General features: G+C 42.8%; 1 protein-coding gene across 1 annotated transcript in view; it reads right to left on the reverse strand.

Annotated features, from left to right (window-relative positions):
- The window catches only part of F13A1 (coagulation factor XIII A chain), an 89,541-nt gene extending 63,597 nt beyond the window's left edge, over positions 1-25,944 (reverse strand). Inside the window, exons 1-3 of the mRNA XM_030552345.1 lie at positions 25,802-25,944; positions 24,722-24,901; positions 12,614-12,802 (exon numbers count right to left, since the gene is read on the reverse strand). Of these exons, the coding sequence (XP_030408205.1) occupies positions 12,614-12,802; positions 24,722-24,881 (349 nt within the window). The 5' untranslated portion in view covers positions 24,882-24,901; positions 25,802-25,944. The remainder of the gene's footprint in view (positions 1-12,613; positions 12,803-24,721; positions 24,902-25,801) is intronic.
- Positions 25,945-27,342: the final 1,398 nt, after the last annotated feature.

A 27,342-nucleotide genomic window follows, 5' to 3' on the forward strand; every position in this document is an offset into this window, starting at 1 on the left:
TGAGCATGTCCAAACTATGATTCTTCAGAGGCTTAAAACTTGGGCAAATTTGGCAAAAGGCAAAAGGCAAAAGGCACATCTCTGACAAATTTCAAGTTTCTGCTCCAAAGCATATAGGTGCTAGAGCTTCACAAAAAAATGGTCACCAGACTATTTTAACATGGGCAAAAAAACCCATGTATTTCTCTCTAGCCTCATTCTCAGAAACGGCCAAACCATTTTGGCTGAAATTTTCTAAAACAATTCAGCCTGAGGAAGACATCCACTGAGCATGCAAAATTTCAGCACAAATGGTTAAAATTTGCAATGTTAGAGACAATTAATGATAGGGCCTTATAATGGGAAGTGTCAGGCAACCTTAATAATAGGTGATGCTACCAGCTCTGCCAATCATAAAATATTTTCCCTTTAATATTTTTAAAAAGTGAATTTGAGGGTTTGTGAAAAGCCAGACTGATCACACTGGAAGTGAAAATTGTTTATGTACTAACAATACAGTGGTACTACTAGCTCCATCATCTCACAGTCCCACTGACATGCCTCAGGGATCACCTCTTGATGTAAGAGGCAAGAGGAGTTCAGTCTCCAGGCTCATTCGGTCCTTGCTCTTTCTGTGGCCTGAGACTGACAACAGGAGTGTCAGCGATGGCACTTTCTGTGATGCAAACATCTGCCTACTAGGGACTGGTCTGAAACGATCAACACATTTTACACAGGGCACCAAAGGGACACCAGATGGCAATAACGTTTAGTCACTATTGATCTGGTCTGAATTTAAAACAAGACTTCTAAACATGAAAGGCTCACTCATCAATTATTACCTAGAACCATCCAGTCCTCTCCTAACAGTGCTCTGAAGAATGTTTATGGAGTAGTAACTCATCATAATGCTCCAGAATAATCCCTCATTATAAGGAAAGTGCCTCACTTTGGTGCCAGCGTTGTCTCACTTCACTCATGAAACTCAGAAGAGACTACTCCTCTGAAGGCAAGTGGGACGTGGCCCATATTTGTACATTCAGGTCTCAATTGTGTGTGGCTTGTACGGGCTCATGGGGTGGGATGGGGTGAGGAGAAGGGCATCGTTTGCCACTCCTATGTAACAGGGTAAATGATGCAGGTGTGTGGCCATGACTTCACTCAGTGTTCTCACCCCATTCCAATACATGTTCTTTGGGATAGCTAGCATGGACAGTAATACTTTGCACTCTCCGGTGCTGGGAAACTGACTGTGCTTCTTCACCTCATGGGTGCACTGATGTATGGCTCATTAAACCCTCCCGAGTCTAGCTCACTTACCTGACAGAGGCATGTGTGACAGGTTGGATCACAGAAACCTCTGTGGGACTGCCAACTGATGTGCTGAGACTACTTCTGACCCGTTTTCCCTGCCAACGTGGGACTCCAGAACCCTGCCTAGTTTGAGCCAGACATATTAGCCTGCTATAAATCCAGACCCAGGTCTGAACCATGTCCCCCAACAGATGCAGGCTTAAACTGAAAACAGCTTAAGAAGTGTTCCTGTCTCTAACACTCAGATGCCAAGCTCCCAATGGCATCCAAACCCCAAATAAACCTGTTTTAGCCTGTATAAAGCTTATACAGGATAAACTCATAAATTGTTCACCCTCTATAACACTGATAGAGAGATATGCACAGCTGTTTGCGCCCCCCCTCCACCAGGTATTAATACATACTTTGAGTTAATTAATAAGTAAAAAGTGATTTTATTAAATACAAAAAGTAGGATTTAAGTGGTTCCAAGTAATAACAGACAGAACAAAGTGAATTACTAAGCAAAATAAAATAAAACACGCAAGTCTAACCCTAATACAGTAAGAAAGTGATTACAAATAAAATATCACCCTCAGAAATCAGAGGGGTAGCTGTGTTAGTCTGGATCTGTAAAAAGCGACAAAGAGCCCTGTGGCATCTTATAGACTAACAGATGTATTGAAGCATGAGCTTTCATGGGTGAATACTCCCTTCGGCAGATGCATGCCCTCAGAGATGTTTCAATAAGCTTCTTTCACAGACTGGATGCCTTCCTAGTTTGGCCACAGTCCTTTCCCAGTACTGCCCTTGCTCCAGCTCTGATGGTAGGTAGGGGATTTTTCATGACTGCAGCCCCCTTTGTTCTGTTCCACCCCCTTATATATCTTTTGCACAAGGAAGGAATCCTTTGTTCCTCTCTGGGTTCCCACCCATCCTTCTAAATGGAAAACCACCAGGTTAAAGATGGATTCCAGTTCAGGTGACATGATCACATGTCATTGTAAGACTTCAAGCCCTCATTCCTCCCAGCCTGACTCACAGGAAGGCCTGCCTGCAAACAGAGCCATCCACAGTCAATTGTCCTGGTTGATGGGAGTCATCAAGATTCCAAACCACCATTAATGGCCCACACTTTGCATAACTACAGTAGGCCCTCAGAGTTATATTTCATATTTCTAGTTTCAGATACAAGAGTGATACATTTATGCAAATAGGATGACCACACTAAGTAGATTATAAGCTTTGTAACGATACCTTACAAGAGACCTTTTGCATGAAGCATATTCCAGTTACATTATATTCACACTCATTAGCATATTTTCATAAAATCATATAGAGTGCAACGTCACAGCATGAATCTGGCTCAGAGTTTACTGGGCCTGAGTATGCCAACACTGCCTAATTATTTGGAAGTAAACAAATACTTAAGAGTGAACTCCTAACCTCTTTGAAGTCAATGAGAGTTCTGCCATTCAATATGGCTTGGATTCCATCCTTACTGCTGGCTTGAGGCTTTCTCCTGCTGGTGTCCAGTATCTTATTTAGTAACAGAATGTGCATTAAGGAACTCCAAAAACATGAGGAAAGGCACCTACAGAAACCACAGCCCTGCCTTTTGTACAGGGAGATAAACTATGACCATCCACCATCATATCAGCAACTGCTACAAGCATATTGATTTAGAAGTAAAAGAATAAACAAGTTCAATTAAAACAAAGACCTGTAGTCATCTACACACATATCCCACATAGAAATTCGCTCTATTTAAAGTATGTCTCGGTTGCTTGGTATATCAGCATTACCTCAAGGTTCTGTCAGTTACTCTAGTCTGCTAGGCTTACTGGCGGATATAGTTGTAGAGCATAAGGCAGGAATTTACAGTGATTGTGGGGGAGAGAGGAAGGAAGGCAGAATAAGGTTCAGTCAGTAACACAAGAGTGATCTTCCTCCAGTTAACAAGCTCTTTAAACAAAACCCTGCCAAACAGATACACTAATGTTGTTATTTTCAGTTTAACAAACATCAGGCCAGTTCTGACTCAGGGAAAACTCTCATGGGCTTTCCTCCTTCAGCTTCATTGTTCTAATCAAGATTGAAGCTAACATGTCATTTTGGTTTAATACATTGTATGTGCACCAGTGAGCACATACTGATATCAGTATTGCTCTGCAATTAGGGCATATTCGTTAACTACTGCTACAGGGCCAGCAGAGGGAGTGCAAGATGTTTTTGGATAGGTCCCACAAATCAGTGGCAATACTTTTGTTGGCAGACAGAGTAATGGGATTTTCTTTTAAAGATATATTTAGAATCCAGAGGATATTCCCCCATCCGCTCCAAAGTGCATTAGTTTTAAGATATATATCAAAATGTGGGGACCCCACACTATTTCGCAGTATCCCTTTCAGCCACATTCTCATTAGCAGATATTTAAAAAAAGAGGCCAGAATCTGTCTTCCTTTGGGAGACTTATTATATACACAGTGAGGTTAATATTTTTCTTGTTCGACTCATTCATTTTACCCAGAAAGACCCTTCATACACAGCATAAAGAATCCATTTCCAGGCAGGTCCTGGAAGTATAATAATTGTGACAGGATGATAAATAAGTTGGAGCTGAGAGCCAGAGTATAGTAGCCTTGTAACAGAGGTAAGCCTTATTATAACAAACAGCCTAAGGATGTTAGGTACTCTGGGACCATGATCAGCTAACACTCATGAATAATTTTTACAAACATGCAGCTGTCAAAAAAGCAACAAATAAAAACAAAAAACCAACCTTCCTGCCTCAAATGATCACAGCCTGTAAGAAGAACAAATCCTTGAAGATATTAGTCTCTCTAAGAGGCTGCCTTAGTGTCACATCTGGTTCCCTCCTATCTTCAAACAGCATTGCCTTTAGAAGGTTGGCATGCAGACTTGAAAACATTTATAAAAAACACACATCAGCACAGCTTTACCCAGATCTGACCACATTCCCTGGGCTAAAACCTGCTAAACACCCACTGCAGTTACTAACTCTTAGTTATTAAAGGCATTTAAAAAAAAAAAAAGAAGCTAAGTTTTAAAGTTTCTGTTGTAGCATAGATGCAATTGGGCAACAGAATCTAGGTCTTTTTTGCATAAAAAAATCCTGATTTTGTAAAAGGTCTCAGAGAATTCCTTTCCTATGCCTTTCTAGCTGTTGGCAAACAACGCCAGGGTGAAAAAATATATATCCTTGACATTATCATGCAGAAAACAAACAGATTTGTTGTTCTTAGCTAGCAGCTGGCATGAAGTTGTTTTTATGTCCTGGACCAAATTTTAGGAAGCGTGTTCTAATGGTCATAAATAATTCTGGCTCCAAAGAATGGGAATTTCTTTAGAAAATGGAAACAATATGGGACATGACACGGACTCTCTGCTCAGCCCATCATGCGTTCCTGCATGTTTATGAGAATCCATTCTTTTTAAAGGGGGAAAATATTTACTTAATTAAACCATGGTGTTTGATTAAACAGGCAGACAATATGCTTTGCCACAATGTCACAGTGACTGAGGCAGTCCTCTTTTGCATATTGTCATAATGACCCAGACAACGTGCTTTACCAGACACGCTGTCGAGAAAACAGACCATCCCAGACAATGTTCTGACCATCTCAGGCAATAGTCAGAAATCTTTTCTGAATTCAATGGGCAAAAATGACTCCACTGGCAAAGTTAATCTCACAAAGCACGAGATTTACTGCTTCTGTATTAAATGTCAAAAAAAGTTCTGCTCAATTAAGAGTGACATTTTTTTCTTTAAAAGTAGACTAAGGACCTGGGCTCTGGAAAGACTCCCATTGACTTCTGAGGGCTTTGGACCAGGCCCCTAACCCTGTAAGTCTTTTCTCAGGCAAATACTCTCTTGACTTTCCTGGGAGTTTGGCCTGGATAAAGCTTAAAGGATCAGGCCTTAGAATAATTTACTCTTGACTGATTTCATATGAGTAACAATCCCTCTGAGCATTGCCCTATAAGGCTACAGAAAAGAGAGAAGGAAGTTTCTGCTCTAGTTTCAGAGAAATATTCCATGATTTATAGATGCATGGGAAGTGGGGGTAAGATTAGCTGAGAGGTCTGGGATTTATGACCATTTCTGAAATGTATTGATAAATTAGAGGTTTATGATAACATTTATAGATAGACCAATATCTATGGATTTATGAAGCAATTTAAGGAAGGTATGACTAGCCCTAAGATTTACAACCATGCATAGAAATATCTCATTAGAATAAGGATATACCATATAAAGTCATCAACAGTTTTGGTAGTGTACAGGAAACTATTCACTCCTGGGGGAATTCTGTGTCAAAAATTAAAAATTTTGCACCAAAAAATTAAAATTTCTGCAAAATTCTGCATATTTTATTTGTCAAAATAACACAATATAATCGCACCAGTTTCAATTATTTTGGTAATTTATTTCAAAATACTGGTCAGCAAGAATGTCCGTAATAATACAGACAACAAGAAAGATTCCTCCAGGAGTAGAGAGGTAAAGAACCTCTATGACAAACCAGTTCCTGTTTCTCTGTTATGCTTTTGTTGGGAACCTCTGAGTGGGTGTGTCACATGTGCCAGCTGGGCACATCTTGGGGGAAAATTCTTCCCTTCCAGTCTCAGACACTCACTACCCTTTTCTCGCCCCTCCCCACCGAGTCCCTCCATGGGGCATTCCCCACCACCACCACCACACGGCCCACACACCTGTACACCCTATCTCCAAGAGCCCAGCCGCAGGACACCCTCAGTCCCTACCCGCAGATAGGAGTGGTGCCAGGGTGTTTGGCGCCCTAGGCAGAGGTCCTTCCGCGCTCCCGGTCGTTGGCAGCAATTCTGCAGTGGGGGGGTCCTTCCATGCTCTCGGTCTTCGGGGCACTTCGACGGCGGGTCCCAGAGCAAGTGAAGGACCCGCCGCAGAATTGCCGCCGAAGACCCGGAGCACGGAAGAACCCCCTGCCGCTGAATTGCCACCAAGGGCAGCAAAATGTCGTGGCCCCAAACCCTGGTGCCCGGTCGCCTAAATGGAAGCGCCGGCCCTGCCCCCAACACCCAGCCACAGTGAGCCCCCCAGCCAAGACACCTTCACCCTGTACACCCCAGAGCCCAGCTGCAGGGTGCCCCAGCCCAGAAACCCGCAACCCTACCGGACGTGCTGTAGAATTCCCCTGGGAATAGAAACTACTATGAAAAGTGAGATTGAAGGCCATATTAGCAGCCCTAATCATACAGTTGTTTTTCAAAGAAATCATTGTTAGAACTACCAATTCTAAATAAGCACTCATATTGGAGCTTTCACAGCACTGGTGCCAGCTTGGTTATCTGCAGATGGACAGATTCATGACAAGCTCCCTTCCTGACTGTGAAAAATCAGCTGTAGAGCCTCCATTGGCACAAAATACCTGCATTTGCCCCTTCACCAGGAGGCTGCCAGAAAGCCAACTCGACCAGTAGTGAATAAGACCAGGATGTCTGGTGGATTCCTTGATTCAGTGCATTCATTTTATAGCCTCAGCAAACAAAGCTGCCATTGAGCTCCTAAAGCTAGAAGAACTTAAGTTACTCTTCCCCTGGACAACCTGTTCAATGAGGTGTTACATGTGAAACTTAATTACGATTGTCTAAAATGTTAACATTTACATTACTTCACTACTGATCATCTTAACAGAAACATTCTGCTAAGGTACTGTATTCATTAGATAGCTTTGTGGTACGGTGTTGTGAAATGATGTATTTTTAAATGCAGCTGCATGAACTATTTGTAATGAACAATTATTCAGTTAACTTCACTCTGCTTGGGAGTTGTTGGCAATCAGACTGAGTTTTTGCAAATTTGTTATTCATAAAATGTCTCTAGAGAACAAATTTCAGGCTATTGAGGGTAGCAAGGAGAGTTCACCCCATGTGACTCATTACCAACTAAAAGGATTCTGCAATCCAAATTTAGCTTAGTTCATAGTCCTGTTAGGAATGCACAAGCCAGAATGGAATCCGGTTCACTCTCCCATAGCGGCATTAGCTCTGCAACATTAACAGAACTAAAGAGTAGTAAAAATTTATTTTAGACAGGAAAGTAAACAGCGATAACTCAGAATACACGCACGGACCAGGTCTCTGGAGTATACAAGTGCCATTGTTACTCAGTCATTTCAGTGGTGCTGGAACATTTTTAATAATGGGGTTGCTGAAAGCCAGCCCTCTTATCCCTGTCCACTCCCCACATCCCCCGAGCTGAGGCCAGGAGCAAAGCCTCAAGCGTGGGGTGGCCTCAGAGCCCCAGGGTGCCCTCAGATCCCCAGAGCCAGCAACCAGGGCCCTGAGTGCGCGGGGCTGGCGGCAGCTGGTAGCATTCCTACTTCCTGTGCCTATGAGTAATTTTTTAGAGCAGAACTGGTCTTTAATCTATTAAATCTCCATGCTGAATTACTGTCAGCAAGAATCATCTTTACTAAACACTAGGGTGACCAGATAACACATGTGAAAAATTGGGAAGGAGGTGGGGGAGAATAGGCAGTTATATAAGAAAAAGCCCCAAATATCAGGACTGTCCCTATAAAATCAAAACATCTGGTCACCCTACTAAACACATACGTTCTGTGTTGGTATCTACACAGCACTCACTAAGGGCTTGATCCTGCAAAGAGAACTCCCTGCAAGGTGCTAAATATCCTCAACCTCCACTGAATTGACCAGGAGCCAAGGGCATTTGCTCCTGCTGAGATACTCAGCACCACACAGGATTGAGCGTTAAACACCTCAAGCCCCATCCTGGAATGCATTAAATCTGCTGTAAAACTTGGGATGGTTTCTTTTGTGATGGTCTCTTATTTGATTATTTTAATTTACATATTTGTGAATAGAGGAGAGGAGGATCTTTGCACGTCATTACAGTCACCTGTAAGGCTGCTTAATATCCATCAACTTGAAAACTTTCAAATCTACAACATTCCTCTGACTCACTACTTCTTTTCATGCAATACCTTTTACATTCTTATCTACCAAAGCTCTGGCTTGGGTTGCAATGATTTGCTGCTGCTGTCTGCCAATTCCTTTGCAAGTACTGCTTTCATTTGGTAAGCCAGGCGCCTGCTTCCCAGGAATATGACACTAAATGCAGACAGAAGTGAGTTTCCTCATGGGCATGACAAACAAAATGCAGAATCTTTCAGCAGCCTCTGTTTGTTCCTAAGTATTTGTAGAGAAACCTCTTCCTCATCCCCTCAAGATCATTAAATACTGAACCTTCCATTAGAAGGAAGTAGCAAGAGGTAAACAGACTGCAAATAAGAAATGTCAACTTAGCTCTCCTACATGACTTCCTTCTCCCATGTGTACTGTTCTGTTTTTTTGTTGTTGTTGCTGCCCACATAAAACCCCACCCCCAACGTGGTTATAGAGAAACATGTGTCGGAGTGCAGAGTATTAAGCAGTGCTCTGGATTTAGTGCTGGCAGTGAGTTCAGTAGGGCTGGAAGCTTATCACAAGATAGAGTAGCAGCTCCTTGCTTGCCTTTTGGAAGCTATGTCCTGCACCAGGATCAGAAAATGTGCAGCAGATCTGACTGCTGCTAGGGTGACCAGACAGCAAGTGTGAAAAATCAGGACAGGAGGTGGGGGGGTAATAGGAGCCTATATAAGAAAAAGACCCAAAAATCAGGACTGTATCTATAAAATCAGGACATCAAGTAATAAACAGTGTACTGCCACCAAGTATTTCACTAATCAAGGGATGCTCACTACCCTAAGTATTGTGAAATTCTATCATCTCCTCAGGGAAAGACATCCTGACCTGTGGGAAGAATGGTGACTCTGAAACACGGCACTCTGTATGGCTACATTTGGAATTTCAAAACGCTGCCCCGGAAGCGCTGCGGGAGTGCTGCCGCGGCAGCACTTTGAAGTGTGAGTGTAGTCAGAGTGGCAGCGCTGGGAGAGAGCTCTCCCAGTGCTGCATGTAAACCACATCCCTTACGGGTGTAGCTGCTGCCCTGATTACACTGACGCTTTACAGCGCTGTATCTTGCAGCGCTCAGGGGGGTGTTTTTTCACACCCCAGTTGCAGCGCTGTAAAGTGTGAGTGTAGCCAAGGCCTAATAAGAGTAAAGCAGCTAAGTCTTCCTTCATAAAAACTAGCTCCTTGTTCTCCTGCTCACCTACAGCTTGAGTGCTTTCAGTTCCCATTGGAGCCTGCGAACATGAGACTGCAAAAAAGAACTACAGACGAGATGCTCAGCAAGAAACAGCAGGATGGCTGAATATGGATTTAGATTTGTGGAAATAATTTGCCACTCATCGATAGGGCCGCACTGAGCTGGTCTGGCTCTGATTGGTAGAAGGTTGGGCAATCAGGCAGACCACCTACAAAGACTAGCATGTGCTGCTTCCCCTAAGCTAAAGGACTAGGTCCATTAGCTCATCCCTCTAAACGTCTGAGATCACTATCATTTCCCATTGGGCTCCTGTTTAATGAAAAAGTTTGCAGTAGCTATTTGCTGGTGACTTCTCTCTGGCCTGCTCCAGACACAGCACTGGAGGGACTGACTAGGATCAGGATGAGAGAGGCCAATGGCTGGGCTGAGCATTTGGAAGTTGGGAAATGCAATGTTTGTGTCTGAATAACACAGAACACAGACTAGAACTGAGCCCAAGCCCAAACAGATGGATCTGGATTTCAAACACTCCAAAGCTTTAAAAAGAAAAAAAAAAGTTTGGCTCTGGGGTTTTGGTTTGGTTCATCATCAAGAAAGGAGTCGATTGCAAAGTTATGATATTGAACTGGGTTTGTATTGCAAGCTTCTCCACAGTGTTCGGATCCATCTCTAATGTGAACTAGGGGGAAGTCTTTCCACGGACTTCAATGAGCCCTGGATCATAGGTTCTTCTGCAATCACTGAAATACCAGACAGTGCCCCTTGCATACCAATACACTATGCATTCCCATGAAGCCATGGTGTGAAACTTGGAAGATGTATGTTGCGAAAGAGCCCTGTCAATGCACATGTATACTTTGTTTAATTGCATCGTGTTATGTATGAGAAATCAATCTAAAAAGTTTCAGAATTCTTCAATAAAAAATTTAAACAAATATCACTTTTATAAAGAATTCTGAAATTTGTTTTATACATCACGCAATGCAATAACAAACTTTCCATTTTTCACTTCTTCCAACTATAGTGTTTGTTTTAAAGATATACAGATGAATTGGAAAAGCCTTGAATTTAATTAAATCCCCCAAAAGACTAATAATCTTTGTGCATATTGAATTTTAAGGCAGTTACGGATGTTCTAGCCAATCAGCTCATTAGACTACCACAACATGCGTCCTAACTCTAATTGAAATGAGAAGTAACAGAGTGCGGGGGAGAGAGGATGATGGACTTGCAGACTGCAACTTCTTCACCATGTATATGTTTAAAAGATAGAGTATGTCTATCATAAAAAGGTAACAAATCTAATAAGTGGATACATGTTCAGAAAAAAATTACTAATACAAGTTTCAAAATGCAGTTCTCAGGAAGGTATATTAAATGTCAATTCAAACCAATTTATACATAATCTATAACAGGAAGGAACAGAGACATCTTAAAAAAAATTCAGAGAGAACTCAGGGTGAAATTGTGGACTTTACTAAAAGCCCTCTGTATGAGGCAGCATATGACTCCGCTGACCCAGAAGCAGAGTGGGAAGCAGTTTGTGACTCAGACCTGCAGTCTGCTTTCTTGCTTTCCCCTTTCTTTACAAAGCACATATCCTGCAGCCTATACCTTGTTTGCACTGGCTGGTGCATTGGGGGAGGGGGTCATTTTCTCTCCCTGTGATGGAAGTATCTGGTGCAAGGGGTCACCATATGCCTGCTTTTATTCTCCTGAGTAGTCGTGCAGGATGACTCATGATCTGGTCTTTATGATTGCTATACCTTTCTGATTCCAAGGTTGCAATCTTTTTTTCCCCTTGCCTAAGAATTTTCCAGTTTAATATATTGAGCAGCAAGTACACATTATACAAACTCTCACAGCTCTATTGTTCTGTTTTTCCCTTTGCGCATAGAACTATTTTTTATATCAACACACACATTTCTGCCATTTCTCCTAACTACGATCTCTTGCTCTTTTCTCTAGATCCTCTGAAATTGCAAGTACAGTAACTCCTCACTTAACATCCTCCCGGTTAACGTTGTTTTGTTGTTATGTTGCTGATCAGTTAGGGAACATGCTCGTTTAAAGTTGTGCAATGCTCCCTTATAATGTTGTTTGTCAGCCAGCTACTTTGTCCACTGCTTGCAGGAAGAGCAGCTCATTGTAGCTAGCTGGTGGGAGCCTGGAACCAGGGTGGGCCGGCAGCACCTCTATCAGCTCCCCTAAGTTCCCTGTGCAGCAGACGCCCAGCAGGCTATTAATTGCCAGGCAGTTCAGTTGTCCCTCCCCCACAGACGAGTGCTGCTCCTACCCTCTGCCTTGCAGCTGCTCCCAGGAGCCTCCTGCTTGCTGTGCAGGGGGTGTAAGGGAAAAGGGGTGCTGATGTCAGGGAGTCCCCATCCCTCCGCTCCTGTACCCCATCTCCACAGAGCAGTGGGGGACATGACAAGGGTCAGGACTGAGGGAGCTCCATTCATGTTGCCTTGTAGAGTGTGAGGCTACATTAACAAAAATGTGTTAACCCTTGAGGGCTCAGCTGAGTGCAAGTTCATCATTTAGCAGCAAGGCATTCCTGGGAAATATCTCTTCCTCTTCCACTCTCTGACTCCACCACCTCAACCAAGCTTCACAATCATCATTGCTGTATACAGAATTAAATTGTTTAAAACTTGGACTGTGTGTGCGCGTATAATGTCTTTTGTTTGGCGAAAAATATTTCACTGGAACCAACCCCCCCCCCCATTTACATTAATTCTTATAGGGAAATTGGATTCGCTTAACATCGTTTTGCTTAAAGGAGCATTTTTTAGGAATATAACTACAACGTTAAGCGAGGAGTTACTGTAACAAGTTTTTCTAATCTGCCGTTAAACATAAACCAGTGATAACAATGGTAATCCAATATATAAAAGTACAGCTTTTGAATATACATAGAGGGACAAACCCTGCTCACATTTCTCATATGAGTAGTTCCATTGACTTAAATGCATGAATAAAGCTAGCCAGATTCAGGCCCTGTTTCAGCAACACATATGCTTAGCTTTAAGCATGTCCTACTATCTCACTGACTTTAATTGAAGAAGCTCAGGCCCTTAGATACTATATTATTTGGGACTGATATAGATATTCTATAAACTTGACTTTGCTAATACTACATAGCTCTTGTTTGGCACTTACCTATAAGGTATTCCACCCAGAACTGGTCCTTTTCAGGATTGTAAGGCCGGTTGAAGTCAATTTGGATAAGGAAAGGCTGTCCACGGCGTACAATCAGCTTAGGGTGGTAGTACTTGTCAGTATGGTGCTCCTGCTTGTTAACATCCCGGTCACCCTTGAACATGTGAACTTCCTTAACTTCCAAAAAATCTATGTAGACACACAAAGAGGGGGGAAAAATCAATTTATTTGTTTCATACTGATATCATACCACTTCTGGGCTCTGATCTTGCTCACTCACTCACATTGAGTAGTACTTGGTAATAGCCCCACTGAAGTGGAGAGAAAATTAATATCTGATTGAGTTTTATACTCATTTGGCACATGTGTAAATGTCTTTGTAGGGTTCAAGAGAGAGGAGAATCAGGCCCCTTATATGAAATGAGTTACATAATAATCCAGTGCTCTAGGGATGAATCAGGGCTGTGTCACAAGTGAGGCTGTTGACTATATAGGTTCCCTGCCTCATTGGTTGCAGAAGCTTGAAGGTGCATAGTGCAGGAGGCTAGGGATTGCAGGATGAGAAGTGGGGTGTGGCAGGGGCAATGGTCCCTTCCCCTCTGTGGCCCCACCGCTGCTCTTCCTCTTCCCTGAGGCTCCACCCCTACTCAAGCTGGAAGCTGGAGCTGGGTTGGGGAGCCCAGGCTCTTCTCCCTGCCCGAAGTGGGGGGGAGGGTCCGACACCTAGCCCCCGGCCTGTGTCCCCGCTGCCTATGTCCCCAGTCCAGGGCAGGTGGAGGATCCATGTCTCCCCACAGCTGCCCATGCAGCTCTTACCCCAACCTGGATCCGGCTTCCGCCCTGGGCGTAGTGCCTCGAGGGCAGAAGAGCCACAGCCGGGCCATGTGCATACAGATAGTATTTAAGGAGTTGTGTTTCTATGCTGAAAATTGGGTCCTTAAGGTCTTGGAGTTAAGGTAGATGACCAAAAGATGACATGTCTCAGACATCTTCCCTTCAGGCAGGAGGTAATAGACACCTATCTCCCTCTCTGGTTATTTGAGTATCGAATGCCTCACAATGTATGCCTATTGGCGCCTGGGGAGAGGTTAAGGATTATAAAATCTACAAGAGAGAAATAAACAAGCTGTGTGTGTCCTATTTATGAATAAACACAAAGGAATGGTATGGAATATCTTGGGGTGGAAGGAAACACATAGGATCCTTCATGTAGGAGGCAAATTGGCAGTATGCATGTCTAATAAAAGGAAAGTCACAGCCAACCTGGCTGTAAAGTGATGCAAGGATTTTGGGTAAGCAATATTCTACAAGACGTGAGAGGATCTTGTTAATTAAGTCTAGGCTCTAGAATGTTTGTTGTGATTTTGTGTGTAACCATTTGTTTCCAATACTACTTCTTGCTAACACTTGAATCGCTAGGCTTTTTTACATAAACTTACACTTGATTTCACTGTCAACATATCTAAGTGCTGTGAGTTAAGCAGAGCAGTGATGTGAGGTGGAACTGGCAGAGCTGAGGTGTACTCTTTCTGTGGAAGCAGTGAATCTGTGAATACTGTGTGTGTCCAAAGGAACAGGGGATGGACACTTCAGGGAGACAGAGGGCTGGGAGTTTGGGATGTGCCAATTGCTAGTCTGTAGAGTAACAGTACGGTCTGTGAGGCTTAGAGGGCACTGCTTGCATTGCCTGGGGCTGGTGGAATTGGGGAGCTCATCCACGGCAGGTACAGAAAGGCTTCCTCACACTAAGGGCAGATGGTAGCGAGATGCCTCACACTCCTGGGTATCCCCGGGAACCATCCCAGAAGAGCCATTCTCCAGAACTTGGGTTGAAGGAAAAGGCTGGCTACATAGGAAAGTGGACCTCCTCCTCCTGGTGCTCCAGGTATGAGCACCTGGATACTGGGCTCTTCTGAGCAGATGTCACAACATCACTAAGTAAATATCACATCACAACAAAACAAGGTTGCCCAACCTGAGCTTGCTGAAAGTCAAGCTCCTTTGTCAAATTGGAACAGGGATGGTTCAAGTAGATTAGCAATTCAACCTGAGCCCTGCACTACTCATATTTTCTAAAGATCAGAGTGTTTGTTCTTGGCACAGCAGTGAGATGGTCTCCTCTGCTTAATTTCCATCCAAGAAGTTTCAAAATTGCCTCTGTTTTGGGTGCCCAACTTGAGACACCTTGGTCCTACTGAAGGCACGGGTATTGCATGTGGTCAGCACTTCTGAAGGGCAGGCCAAAGGTGGACCCTAAATTGGGGATCCAAAAACTGATGTATCCAGAATCAGAGGCCACATCTGAACATTTTGTCCCTACTTCTTTTGACCCATTTGCTTGGTTCATGGGGCAAAAATTCGCTATAAACAATACTAACTTAATTAAATCTTCTACTCAGGTAATTATATCACACCTATCACTGGGATACCTGAACTCCTTGCAGAAAATATTCATGCTATTATCTCAAATTGGCTCACAGCAGTAGTTTATTCCTAAAATGAGCCCTGGGCTAGAACAGCTGCAGCACTCACATATACAGATGTATCTATCCTAAAACATCGGTGATCCTGGTAATTATAACAGTGCATCTGAGTGGTGACGCTTTGGGCACAATACATTAGAAATTTTCCCATACCTGGATGAAATCCCAATAGCTGAAGTTAAGAGACTTAAGGTGGTCTCATGAATGATGCAGATACATAATGCATACTGGAGACAATCCTATTGTCTCTGAATTAAATTTTAATTCAGCAACACAGAGAACTGTGGTTACCCAGTTGTGGGGGATGGAGGGGAAATCTACTGCCTCAGATGCTATCCTATTGGCCTATTATGGGAACACTTTAGTAAGGCATATCTCTGAGTGCTCCAGAGTGGAACATACTGGTGGCAGTCAGAGGGTTAATCCTATTGCTATGGTAAAACTATGTAACAAGCTGTTTCCCCATCTTAATTTTCACCATGCTTCACAACACGTATCTCCCACTGAGCACTTCCATTCAGTTATGCTGTGATCTGAACTTGCATCATTCTGTCGCCAGTTGTATGAGTCAACTTTTCAAGAGCTTCTTCTGTTCTATCTAAAGCACCACTGTGACTAGGACTCTATGACATAGGTATCCATATAAATACCTATTTAAGCTCCCATAAAGCTAATATTTTTTCTGTCCCACTTGCCTTCTATGGCTTGCTTGCTTTCAACATTCGCGCTGATAGAATCCTTTGCATTTTCCTTAGAAGGCAGATACCCTAAGTATATTGGCTTGTTATGCACACAGCATTTTCTTTTTATATGCTAGTGCCCTGAAACACAGGCGCTGACTCCATGTGGGGAGCTGGCTGCCAGTAGGTACTAAGCACCCATGGAAAAAATTTAGTGGGTGCTTAGTACCTACTGGCAGCCAGCTCCCCTCTTCCCCCCCAGCACTTCCCGTCTGCCAGCGGCCCCGCTGATCAGCGCCTCCCCTTCCTCCCAGCTCCACCTGCCCGCTGCGATCAGCTGTTCCATGGTGTGCAGCAGTCACTGGGAGCGAGAGGGAAGAGAAGGGATGGTGCACGCTCGGGGAAGGGGTCGGAACTGGGCAAGAAGAGGCGGGGCAGGGATAGAGGGGGTGAGAAGAGGCAGGGCACCAGGGCATGGAAGAAGATGGTGCCTGTGCCCTGCAAGATCTTTGCAAAAACCTGGGCAGGTTCATTCCTGTGTCTATACTGCAGGCATAGGCCTTGGCACAGAGCCCCAGCAGCAGAAAGTCTGACAGGAAGGGCAATTTCAGCTGTGGAGAATGGTAACAGCCTAGAGGCGAAGATGAGGGGGACCAGCTCAGCTCAACAAGTGGACAGTGCTAGTAAGGGAGGGTATGTGGCTGGGGCAGCTGGAGGATATGCTGATAAGCTTATCCCTGCTGTAGCTTCCTCTGGTTCTGGAGCCTCTGGTGAAATTTAAAGCTGCTCCCCCACCTCCTTCTGAAACCCCTTTGGGTTCCCCCTCTCTTGCCCTATCCTCCCTCAGGGATATCTCCCAGGCAGGGATGAAGCATTTTTGTAAACATACAGCTTTAAATTAAGCTAGTGAATGGCCTGTGTAGCCATTTATTGCTAGAGCAGAGTGAAATTTTGATTTCCTATATAGATGACAATGGGTTAACTGTCAATGTTAGACTGTCTGATGACAAGACAGAAAAATTGGGGGGTTATCCGGGGTTGTTTTGTGACTTGTGACAAACGGCCAATAATTAAAGTGGTTCCTTCCAGTAAAAACTGATTTTTGCCAAGCTAGTCTGAAAGCTGTATGTATTGTAACTTGATGGAGCTGAAGGTCAAAGTTCAAGTTCAGCTTGCAGCCATGTCTGGTCCCAAATCCTGCCGCCAAGTTCAAAGTAGAGCAGCATCAGTGCCTACTCACTAGAGTACCTGGCTAGGGGTCTGAAGATCAGAGTTCTATTTCTGAGTGCCACTAATTCCCTGTCTCACTCCTGTGCGTCAGTTTCCTCTTCTGAGAAATACGGTTAATACCGCCCACCTTGGTAGAGTGGTTTGAGATGTTGGGTGAAAGGCACTATATAAAAGATGTGATTTTTGTTAAAAAAAAATCAAGCTCACCCAACCCCTTAAAGTCCATTTGGTGGTTGTTCTAAAGCAGACACCCCATAGCACAGAACATTAGCAGTAAATGGTTCCAGTTACTACAACTCAACTTAAAAATGTTTGACACAAGGAGCAGGGCTTTACCTCATCACCATTCTGTAAAAGGAAGTTTTGTCTTCCTTCTTTCCACCCTGGATGTGCCTGTCCTTGCAAAAAGATCATGGACCCGATCCTCAGTTGGCATAAACTGATGTAGTTTGAATGTGGCTGCAGCTATGCCAGTTTACACCAGCTTCAACAGCGCTATGCCAGTTCACACCGGCTAAGGATCTGGCCCTCCCTTTTGTAGACCTTTAACAAAGGTGACTTTGGGGAAATTGAGACTCAGAGACATGTAAGTGGCTCTCACAAGGTCACCCAGCAAGTCAGTGACAGAGTCAGGAATTAGGCTTCAATGGAGCCATGTACATTTGCACCATCTGGGTATCTGACCCAGAATTTTCTTAAGCTTTCTGTGGGTGCTTTTGAATATGGAGTACCAGAACTGAACCTTAGACAGAAAATAGGTCCATTTCATCCATTGATCTTAATGGAGTAACACACAGGATATATTTGGACTAATGTTTCATTGTCATTTCATGAAATAACTGACAAGATGAATACCCTTCCTTGAATAGTCTATTTTAAACTAGAGAAACAAAGTTCTGAGAATTATAATTAAAGAAATATTCTCCAGTTGACATTTCCTGCTGAGATCAGGGTCATATAGACCTAGCCTGTTTGAAAAATACCAGAGACACTTGTGGTTACAGTTAGATAAATGACTATGCAAAAATGGCATCTTCTCATGCCACTATACACACAGGGAACAGATGTAAGTTATATTAGCTAACTTCATAACAAAACCATCCCCCCATCCCCTCAGCACTCCTGCTAGCATCAATGTAGCTATGAAAGAATGGGCTGGAGTCTATTCCACCTTACACACCCTCAGTCAAAAGGTCAACAGGATCTGCCTGGAGGATCTTTATAACTGGTCAATATTGGACCCCTTGATGATCAGCTGTCAGCATGAGTTTCCAATGCTGAACTAGGAGAAAAAACCACACCCATCTTTCATTTTAGGAATTTGTAAGCTAATGTTTGCACTTTCCACCGAAGACTACAGCTGGGTAAGCAGGTGTGGCTTTGTTCTAAACTGACTTGTGCTCCCTTACAATCATGTTGCATTGGCTTGGAATGCATTATATAAACTGCCACTATTATAATTTGATGAAGAAATGAGATATGTAAGTAATTAGGGGCTAAACCAGACCACTGTACAGTGCTCAAGTAAATCAGCCTTGCATAGAGGTTCTTCTTGGAAGCAGGGAGGCACAGATAGGGTGACCAGATAGCAAATGTGAAAAATCAGGACAGGGGGTGGGGGCTAATAGGAGCCTATATAAGAAAAAGACCCCATAATCGGGACTGTCCCTATAAAATCGGGACATATGGTCACCCTAGGCACAGAATCCAGCCTGCCCTCACTGGGGGTGAAGAACTTGTGGTCAGAGGATCTGTGGAGTAGCAGATTCAGAGTTCACGCACTCATCCTTCACCCATTTTGCCCCAAGTCTCCCTTTCCTATCCTTGTACAAAAGTGGGGAAATGGGCGATGCTCTGCTGGGGAAGTGCAGTCCACATTCATGACCTTCCTGCACCTGACAGCCCTACCATGAGCTACTTCCTATGTCACTGATCCCCTCTCCATCCCTCATTGCTCAGGCCACTGAATAAAAATAAGTGTAGGCCCTCACAGTTGCATTAATGAAAGCCATGCACCTGATTCATTCCTTTTCTAAGATTATTATTTATCAGGTACCGATTGATGAAGCTGTTTAAGTGTAGTTAAGGATGCACAAGTAAATCATAAAGATGCTGGGCTGAAAGGGGTCTCAAGCACTCATCTAGTCCAGCCCCTGCATGGAGGCAGGACCAGTATTCCTTAAGACCATCCCTGACAGGTAATTGTCCAATTCGTTCTTAAAAACCTCCAATGATGGGGATTCCACAGCCTCCATTTGAAGCCTGTTCCAGAGCTTAACTAGCCTTACAGTTAGGAAGTTTTTTCTAACATCTAAACTAAATCTCCCTGCTGCAGATTAAGCCAACTACCGCTTGTCCTACCTTCAGTAGTTATGGAGAACAAATTGATCACTGTTCTCTATATAACAGCCCCTAACATATTTGAAGACTCCTCAAGGCCTGCTCAATCTACTTTTCTCAGAGGTAAATATGCCCAGTTTTCTTAACTTTTCTCCATAGATCAGGTTTTCTAACCTTTTCATCATATTTGTTGATCTCCTCTGGACTCTCTCCAATATGCGCACATCTTCCTTAAAGTGTGGTGCCCAGACCTGGACACAGTACTCCAGCTGAGGCTTAACCAGTGCCAAGAAGAGTGAGACAATTGCCTCCCCTGTCTTACGTATGATATTCCTGTCAATATACAACAAGGATTAACTTGTCTTATTTATTTTTGCCACTGCATCATATTGTTGACTCATATTCAGTTTGAGGTCCATTATAACTCCCAGCTCCTGTTCAGTAGTACTAATACCTAACCAGCAATTTCCCATTTTGCAGTTGTGACTTTCATTTTTATAGTGTAGTACTTTACACTTGTCTTGATTGAATTTCATTTTGTTAATTTCAGACCAATTCTCCAATTTGTCAAGGCCACTTTCAATTCTAATCCTGTCTTCCAAAGTGTTTGCGACCTCTCCCAATTTGGTGTCATCCACAAATTTCATATTTTCCACTCTTTTATCCAGATCATTAATGGAAATATTGACTAGTACCAGACACACTGATCCCCATGATGATACACCTTCCTAGTTTGACAGAGAACCATTGATAGCTATTTTTTTAGTATGATCTTCCAAGCAGTTATGCACCTACCTTACAGTAATTTCATCTAGACCATATTTCCCTTTTTTGTTTATAAGATTGTCATAGGGGACTGAGTCAACAGCCTTACTAAAGATCTGGATAAATCACATCTCCAGTTTCCTCCCTATCCACTAGGCAAGTAACTGTATCAAAGAAGTAAAATAGGTTGGTTTGGCATGATTTGTTCTTGACAAATCCATGCTGGCTATTCCTTATAACTTTATTATCCTCCAACTGTTTACATATTGTTTAACAATTTGTCCAGTATCTTTCCAAATATCAAAGTTAGGCTGACTGGTCTATAATTCCCAAGGTCTTCTTTGTTGCCCTTTTTAAAAGAGAAGTACTATGTTTGCCCAGTCCTCTGGGACCTCACCAGCCCTCCAGGAGTTCTCAAAGATAATGGTTCCAAGTTCCTTAAGCACCCTAGGTTGAATTTCATCAGGCGCTACTGACCAGAATACATCTAACCAACGTAAGTATTTTTTAAATCTCTTCTTTCCCTATTTTGCTGTGCATTCCTTCCCTCTAGTTATTAATATTAATTGTGTTATGTATCTGGCCACAAGTAACCTTTTTGGTGAAGACTGAATCAAAAATAGGTGTTAAACACCTCAGCCTTCTTGGCGTTGTCTGTTATTAGCTCTTGTTCCCCCACTAAGTAGAAGGGCTATACTTTATTTTGTCTTTCTCTTACTCCTAATGTATTTATAGAACCCTCTTCTTATCATAATGTATTTCCCTTGCTAGATGTAATTCATTTTGTGCCTTAGCCTTTCTGATTTTGCTACTACATACTTGTGCTATTCTTTTATATTCATATGCATAAGGGTTGCAGAAGTATGTCCTTGTCTTTTCTCATCATCAGCTGTATGCTGCGTTGTGGGAACCCGATCTAGAACAAATCAGAGAGGGAAATGTCTGTTTGATGTAAAAATGCTCAGCATATTTCTTACTACAGCCCTTATGGAAAAGTCCAGTGGAATTTAAAAAGGATGAAACTTTCGTAGCAGTTACTCAAGAAGCCTATAGAATTAAACAAAGAACAGAAACCTTGTTCTAGAGTTTTTAAACCTGCTGATTATCTAATAGGGAATTGTGTCTAGTCTGTGGACAGACTTATGACAAATGTTGGGGTTTAAAATTGTATATAAAAAAAGTTTATCATAACCCCATCCACAGAGAGGATACATGATAAGCATTCTCTATATAGAATTTTAAACCCCACCCATAAAAAGGATACAATTCCTGATTAGAATGATCAGAAGGTTTAAAAACTCTACAGCAAGGTTACTATTCTCTATTTAATTCTATGTAACTTTTCCATTGGGGAATCCTGAGTTCCTCATTTCCCACTCTAGTTTGCTCTAGATCATTTTCTTATAGACAGAGGCATACAGCCAATGGTGAACTAACAGAGCCCTGGTGGGGAAGGGCAATATTTTGTCAGAGCCAAAGCACATTTTTTTCCTCGTGCCTGGAACATCTGCTCACCTCACTCCCTCAGATTTACCGACACTCCATTTATAACAAGGCTAACAAGATCATCATTAACTTATGTGAGGAAATCTCATGAGTTTCCAGTGGAATGATGTTATGCAAAGGTGCTATCTCATAGCATCTCCTCAATTCCCTCCCAGTGCAGGAACACTCCACATAAAAGTTGCAGTGCCCCCTATTGACAGAAATTACATGTGGGACTTCTGTGGAGTTGGAGGAAGAATGGAATGTGATGCATCTTTGTCTCAGCATTCTGATTCCTCTGACAAAATTTGGGACCATTCAGTGGGAGTTTACTTCTATTTTCACTCTGCTTTCAGAAATAAGAAGCCAGGTCACTCCTTCTGTTATTTTCAGACCAGCACCTTCAAGAAACTAAAAAGGAAATTCATCCTATAGCTCCAGTATCTGTTTGCTTCATCTCATGTCTTTTTGAAGCTTGTGTCAAAGTGCAGCGATCTATGCCTGCAGAATTCCCACACACACACTTTCAACATCAAAAGTGTTTAAAATTAACAACTGTACATTGACTGTATGCAGCTGACCTGTGCCTTTACAACAAAAGTTGTTGTTATGTTAGTTGCAATGGCCAAAATATCTGCAAGGCTCCTGGTAGTTGTATGCTTTAGACTTTAGCATTAATAGAAAATAAAACTAGGAAAGGGATACAATAAAAAGCACAGGGATGCTTAGAGCTTTCTACAGACCCCTTTGAACAGCTGAACCTCTTTGTTCAAAACAGAGAGCAAGCCACGGAGGGACAGCCTTGAAGCAAAATCCTCTTGATTGGCAGACATCAGTGTTGGACCAGATGTTCAGGGCAAGCTCGTTTCATGTGCAAGAAGGAGCAATTTGATGACTTAAAATATGGCAACACATTAGCACAAGTTAAGGTGCTTTGTTAATAAAAAAAATAGCCTTCAAACTTCATGACTTCCTAAAGAACAAGACAGAAATGGCTCCAAACTAGAAGAATTGTGGGGACTTTATTGATTTGAACCTCAGGTAGTTCCAGTCCCAAAGGCATGGATCATTGGTAAGTCTTTGGATGGTGCAAAGGAGGATGCGCTGGGTGTTTCCTGTCCAGTGCTAGTAAGAGTGGACACAAGTAAGGATAAGTATTGAGCATATCTTCCACAACTGAGCACCAGGAAGTTTCAAGCCCCCAGACATGCTTCTGCTGAACTCACTTGGGTAAAAAAAGGGGCATGATATGGATGAAGAACGAGTGTGTCTGGGGAGATATGGATGTCAGTCTCTAATTTTTAGCTGGTTAATGAAGCACTCATCTATTAGCCCACCATAAAGCCTTATTCCTCCCACTAAGTAGGAGTAACTTTGCAAGCAGAGCAAAGGAAGGATGGTCCCGTGGTCAGGGTGCTGACCTGAGAGCTACAAGTTCAATCCCTTCCTCTACCACAAACTTCGTGTCTGACCTTGTATAAGTCACTTAGTCCCCCATTTGTAAAATGGGAACAATAGCACTTCCTATGTCACAGAGGTGCTATGAATATAAAATCCTTTGGTTACTGTGAGGTGCTCAGATATTGTGGTAGCATAGGCATGGAAGCAGCTTAGGCAGAAAGCACGCTCATTGACACAGGCCTCAGCTCCCCGGCATGTCCTGTCCTGCTGGCAAATTCTTGCCTTGTGCTTGTCTGCACAACACTGTACCTGCTCTGTGCAGCAAGCACCAACCCCAAAATGCAATACTCAGTCAGAGTTGTGTGTAAGACATGTTGGTCTAGAAAAATAAGAGGCCAGGTAATTCCTTCTGTTATTTCTGAAAATGGGGTGAAAACAGCAGCAATTCCTCTCTCCCCCCAGTCACCATCACACACCCTGCAGATCCTTTTCAAAGTGTATTTTCCTGGCTATGCTGACTGCATTTTCCTCAATTCTGCTGGAATAACATTGCTAAGGGATAATGTGGGGCAAATGAGTCCCCTCAGAAGCCGCAAATCTTTCCAGGCAGATTCTCCCCTTCAGCACATTATGATATAAAAGAACCTCTACACTTACCTATTTAAAGGCAGAGTTCTAGGCCATCAACTTCCTTGCCTTGTACATTAATAATCTCTCGGCCTGCCAGCGAGGCAGGAGGTGGACATTTCAGACTTCTTAACACCTTTTACTTGCCCTTGCCAGTCATTACAAAGGATTCAAAGGCATTATCCAAAATTTATGTGATCAAAACAGTAAGTAAATCCATAATATTTACCGCTAGGGAGGAATCTTCTATTCAATTCCTTCCTCTACCACAAACTTCATGTATGACCTTGTATGAGTCACTTAGTCCCCCATTTGTAAAATGGGAACAATAGCACTTCCTATGTCACAGAGTGCTGTGAATATAAAATCCTTTGGTGACTGTGAGGTGCTCAGATAATTTTAATTTTGTTGGTGGAAACCCCCCATAAAAATCTACCCCAACTCTACCCTTATACATGGGTTCTGATTTCTTTAAATGTATGTTGTTTATAAGTATTATTTTCGTATTATTTTCAACTGGCATGTGAACTTGTTTGTTCTAAAGACTTAGAATTGTTACTCAATGCTGTGTGAGATTCAAGTCACATGATATCAGTTCTGATCCCTGATTGTAAGCTTTGTAACCAGGAGCATAACAAGCAATTTCTGGTAATGTTAAAGACTAATTCAAGATTTGCAAACATTTTCAGAAATAACCTGCAATCATCTGAATGCTTTTGAACAACAAATAATATGATCCCCTCAAGTCACAATGCACTGAACTTAGTGTTATAGTTGTCAAAATATTCCTGAATCTGCCTCCTCCATCTACTACTTGACATGGTCAACCTGAGGCAGTCCACTTAATTTCTGTGCATCAGCTTCTCTGCCTGCAAGACAGAGAACTTCCTTTCCTCTTTCTGACAGGGATGGTCATTGGTTAAACCCTATAAAGGCCTTTGAGATCCTCAAATGAAAGGAGCTACAGAAGTACAACAAATTATCATTACCTACCTTTGTTATTACAAGTGTTTTTGTTTTACTTCGTAGACATAAACAGAAGAAGGTACTGGAAATATAGAAAGGGTTCAACACTTAAAATGTACAGCACACTGTACCTTTCAGGTTAACTCCCCTAGGTACCAAAGCAGTCATCTCCATGACAGGGACCTCATCTTCTTCAGCATTGGAGATGTTTGGGGGGAGGGCTCTTCGGCCACTCAGGCTAGAGGGAATTGGTTTTTTCTTCTCTTTGTCAGCGTGCGTTGGTTCAGACATTGTAACAGTGTTGCAATCCCCTAAAAGGAAAAAGGAAAGCAAGAGAAAAGAAAAGCAAGTTAGAACCCCACGTCTAAAAAGAAGAAACAAATAATCGTGTGCAGTGCCAATGAGCTACACCTTGTCAGTCTCACATAAATAAAACAAAGGCAGAAAGCATCAGTCTAACAATGGATTACAATCCCCTGAGGCTTGGAAGGTATTTTGTGATTGTCAAAACATATGAAAAAGAGAAGAAAGAATAAACCCAAACACAAAAGGGTTTGTCTGGGAACAGCAAGACTTTGAAACATTTGGGAGATTCCATGGGTTAGGATTAAATACATACACAACCCTCCAAAAAGGCATCACTGCAGATTAAGTGGTGAATTAATATCCTTGATGAGTGAATCTCACAAATTCTCTACCCTGATTTAACACACACACACACACACAAAGTATACTGCATCATGAGTCTGAAACACTACAAAGTGTTTGAAATGAATGCTATCATGTTTTGTATAGAGCTTCTACATCTTTTACACATACAAAATATCTGAAGATTTTCCTACAGACACACAGACAATAAAATCACCTCCCAAACCCTGCAGGTTGCAAGAAAAAGGGGAGAAAAACTTTCCCTCCACTGAGTTCTCTAGAGTAAATCAATTAAAGGGAAATTGCAGATATTGGATGATAAGAGATTTCTCTTTGAGGCAGCATAAAGCTGATTTCACATCGTGTGTGTGTGTGTGTGTGTGTGTGTGTGTACACGCATGCATGCATGTGGCAATGACAAAGACACTGCAACCTGCTCAGAAAAAATACTCAATGCTGAGAACTCAGCTTCTTCCAAATACCCATTCAGGCAGCATTTCAAAACGTGGAAATTATTTAATAGCATTAATCTTTTAAAGAAAGTGTTTAGCTAGCCAGGGTACCTTCTTTTCAGATGTTCTCTTTCCTGTTCCTGGTAGACTTTCTCAAGTGCAATGAAATCTGGAAATAGTCGGGGGCTCTTAAGTAACTGCAGTATATCCCCTTTCCTTCCCCGCCCCCCAGCCCCCGTGGGGCTGGGAGACTTCCCTTCTTGGCAAACCCTCCCCACACCACCTCCAGGCAGCAGCAACAGCTGCTGGAGCCTTGGATGCCTCTCGCTCTTCTGCCCCACCCCTACACATATACATCAGGAGGATTTCAATATACAATTTTCAGTGTATATGTTAAAAGAAGTTTTGCCAATGCAGAACTCAGCAGCACCTCAAAGGGGGTGGGCGGGCAGGGGCAAAAGTAGCTATAAGCCACCTTTACTGCTCCATACTCCTGGGGCTAATCCTGGACCCTCTCATTGCTGCTCAAAGTTCTGCCAGGTGCACAGCCCCCAAGGGGATATTATTCCATCTGAGGATTGCCAGATTATAAAGGGGCATTCCCCTTTCCCTTAAGCATGCCCCTGAAGACAATGGCACAGATCCAATCATGCTATCTGTATGCTACTTGGGCTTGTCACACTCGGGAATTTCAGCAAGCTGGTTAAACTTGCTGTATTGCCCCTTTGCACCACTAGAGTGGTGCACAGGGGCCATGTGGATCTGGCCCAAAGCTGGGTTATTTCACTCAGTCTTAAATACAGGCCAGATCCTTAGTTGATGTAAATCCATACAGATGCATTGAAATCAATTTATACCCACTTGAGTATCTGACCCAGAGCCTCTATACTGTACATGAACAAATTTCCCACATACTGTACATTGAAGTTCTGTGCACGCAAATATCTACATGCACAATTTTGCAAGTGCAAAATTAAAGTCACATTTATCATTTGGGGCCTGTATATCTGCAGTTAAATGGCCACAGCTTGGGGAATTAAATCACCCTTCTGTCTCAACATGTATTAACTGCTCTTTTACAGATAAATCCTAGTAGCAAAATGTGCTCTGATCCCCTCAGCACCAACGAACCCCCCACATTGCCTCCAGACACAATAATGTTCCTCCTCCACCCCACATAGTAAGAGTTGGTGGGAAGTAAAGGGGCAGAGAAAATGCATGAACTGAAGAGCAGCTGTTTTGTACCATCAGCGCTCTTGCTCTTCACATGCATTGCAAGCTGAAACTCTCCTGGAATTTAGTCCTGATTGAATCAGCAGGAGTGCCCATGCCTCACAATGGTGTTGGTGTAGCTGACATACTATGGCCCTGGCTACACTTGAGAGTTACAGCGCCGGTGGTGGCTTTATAGTGTTGTAACTCACTCCTCATCCACATTGGCAAGGCACATACAGTGCTGTATCTCCCAGGCTATAGCGCTGCTTGTACTCCACCTGCACGAGAGGAATAAAGAGTATAGCGCTGGTGCTGCAGCGCTGGGGTGCCAGTGTAAACAGGGAATAATCTTAGTACGCTGTAACTGACCTCCGGAAGCTTTTCATGCTGCTTTTAAGTAAAGATAACACTCTTTGTTTTGTTGTGATGCCTCTGTT

The sequence above is a fragment of the Gopherus evgoodei genome, chromosome 2, assembly GCF_007399415.2.
Source record: "Gopherus evgoodei ecotype Sinaloan lineage chromosome 2, rGopEvg1_v1.p, whole genome shotgun sequence".
In the NCBI taxonomy this organism is placed as follows: Eukaryota; Metazoa; Chordata; order Testudines; family Testudinidae; genus Gopherus; species Gopherus evgoodei.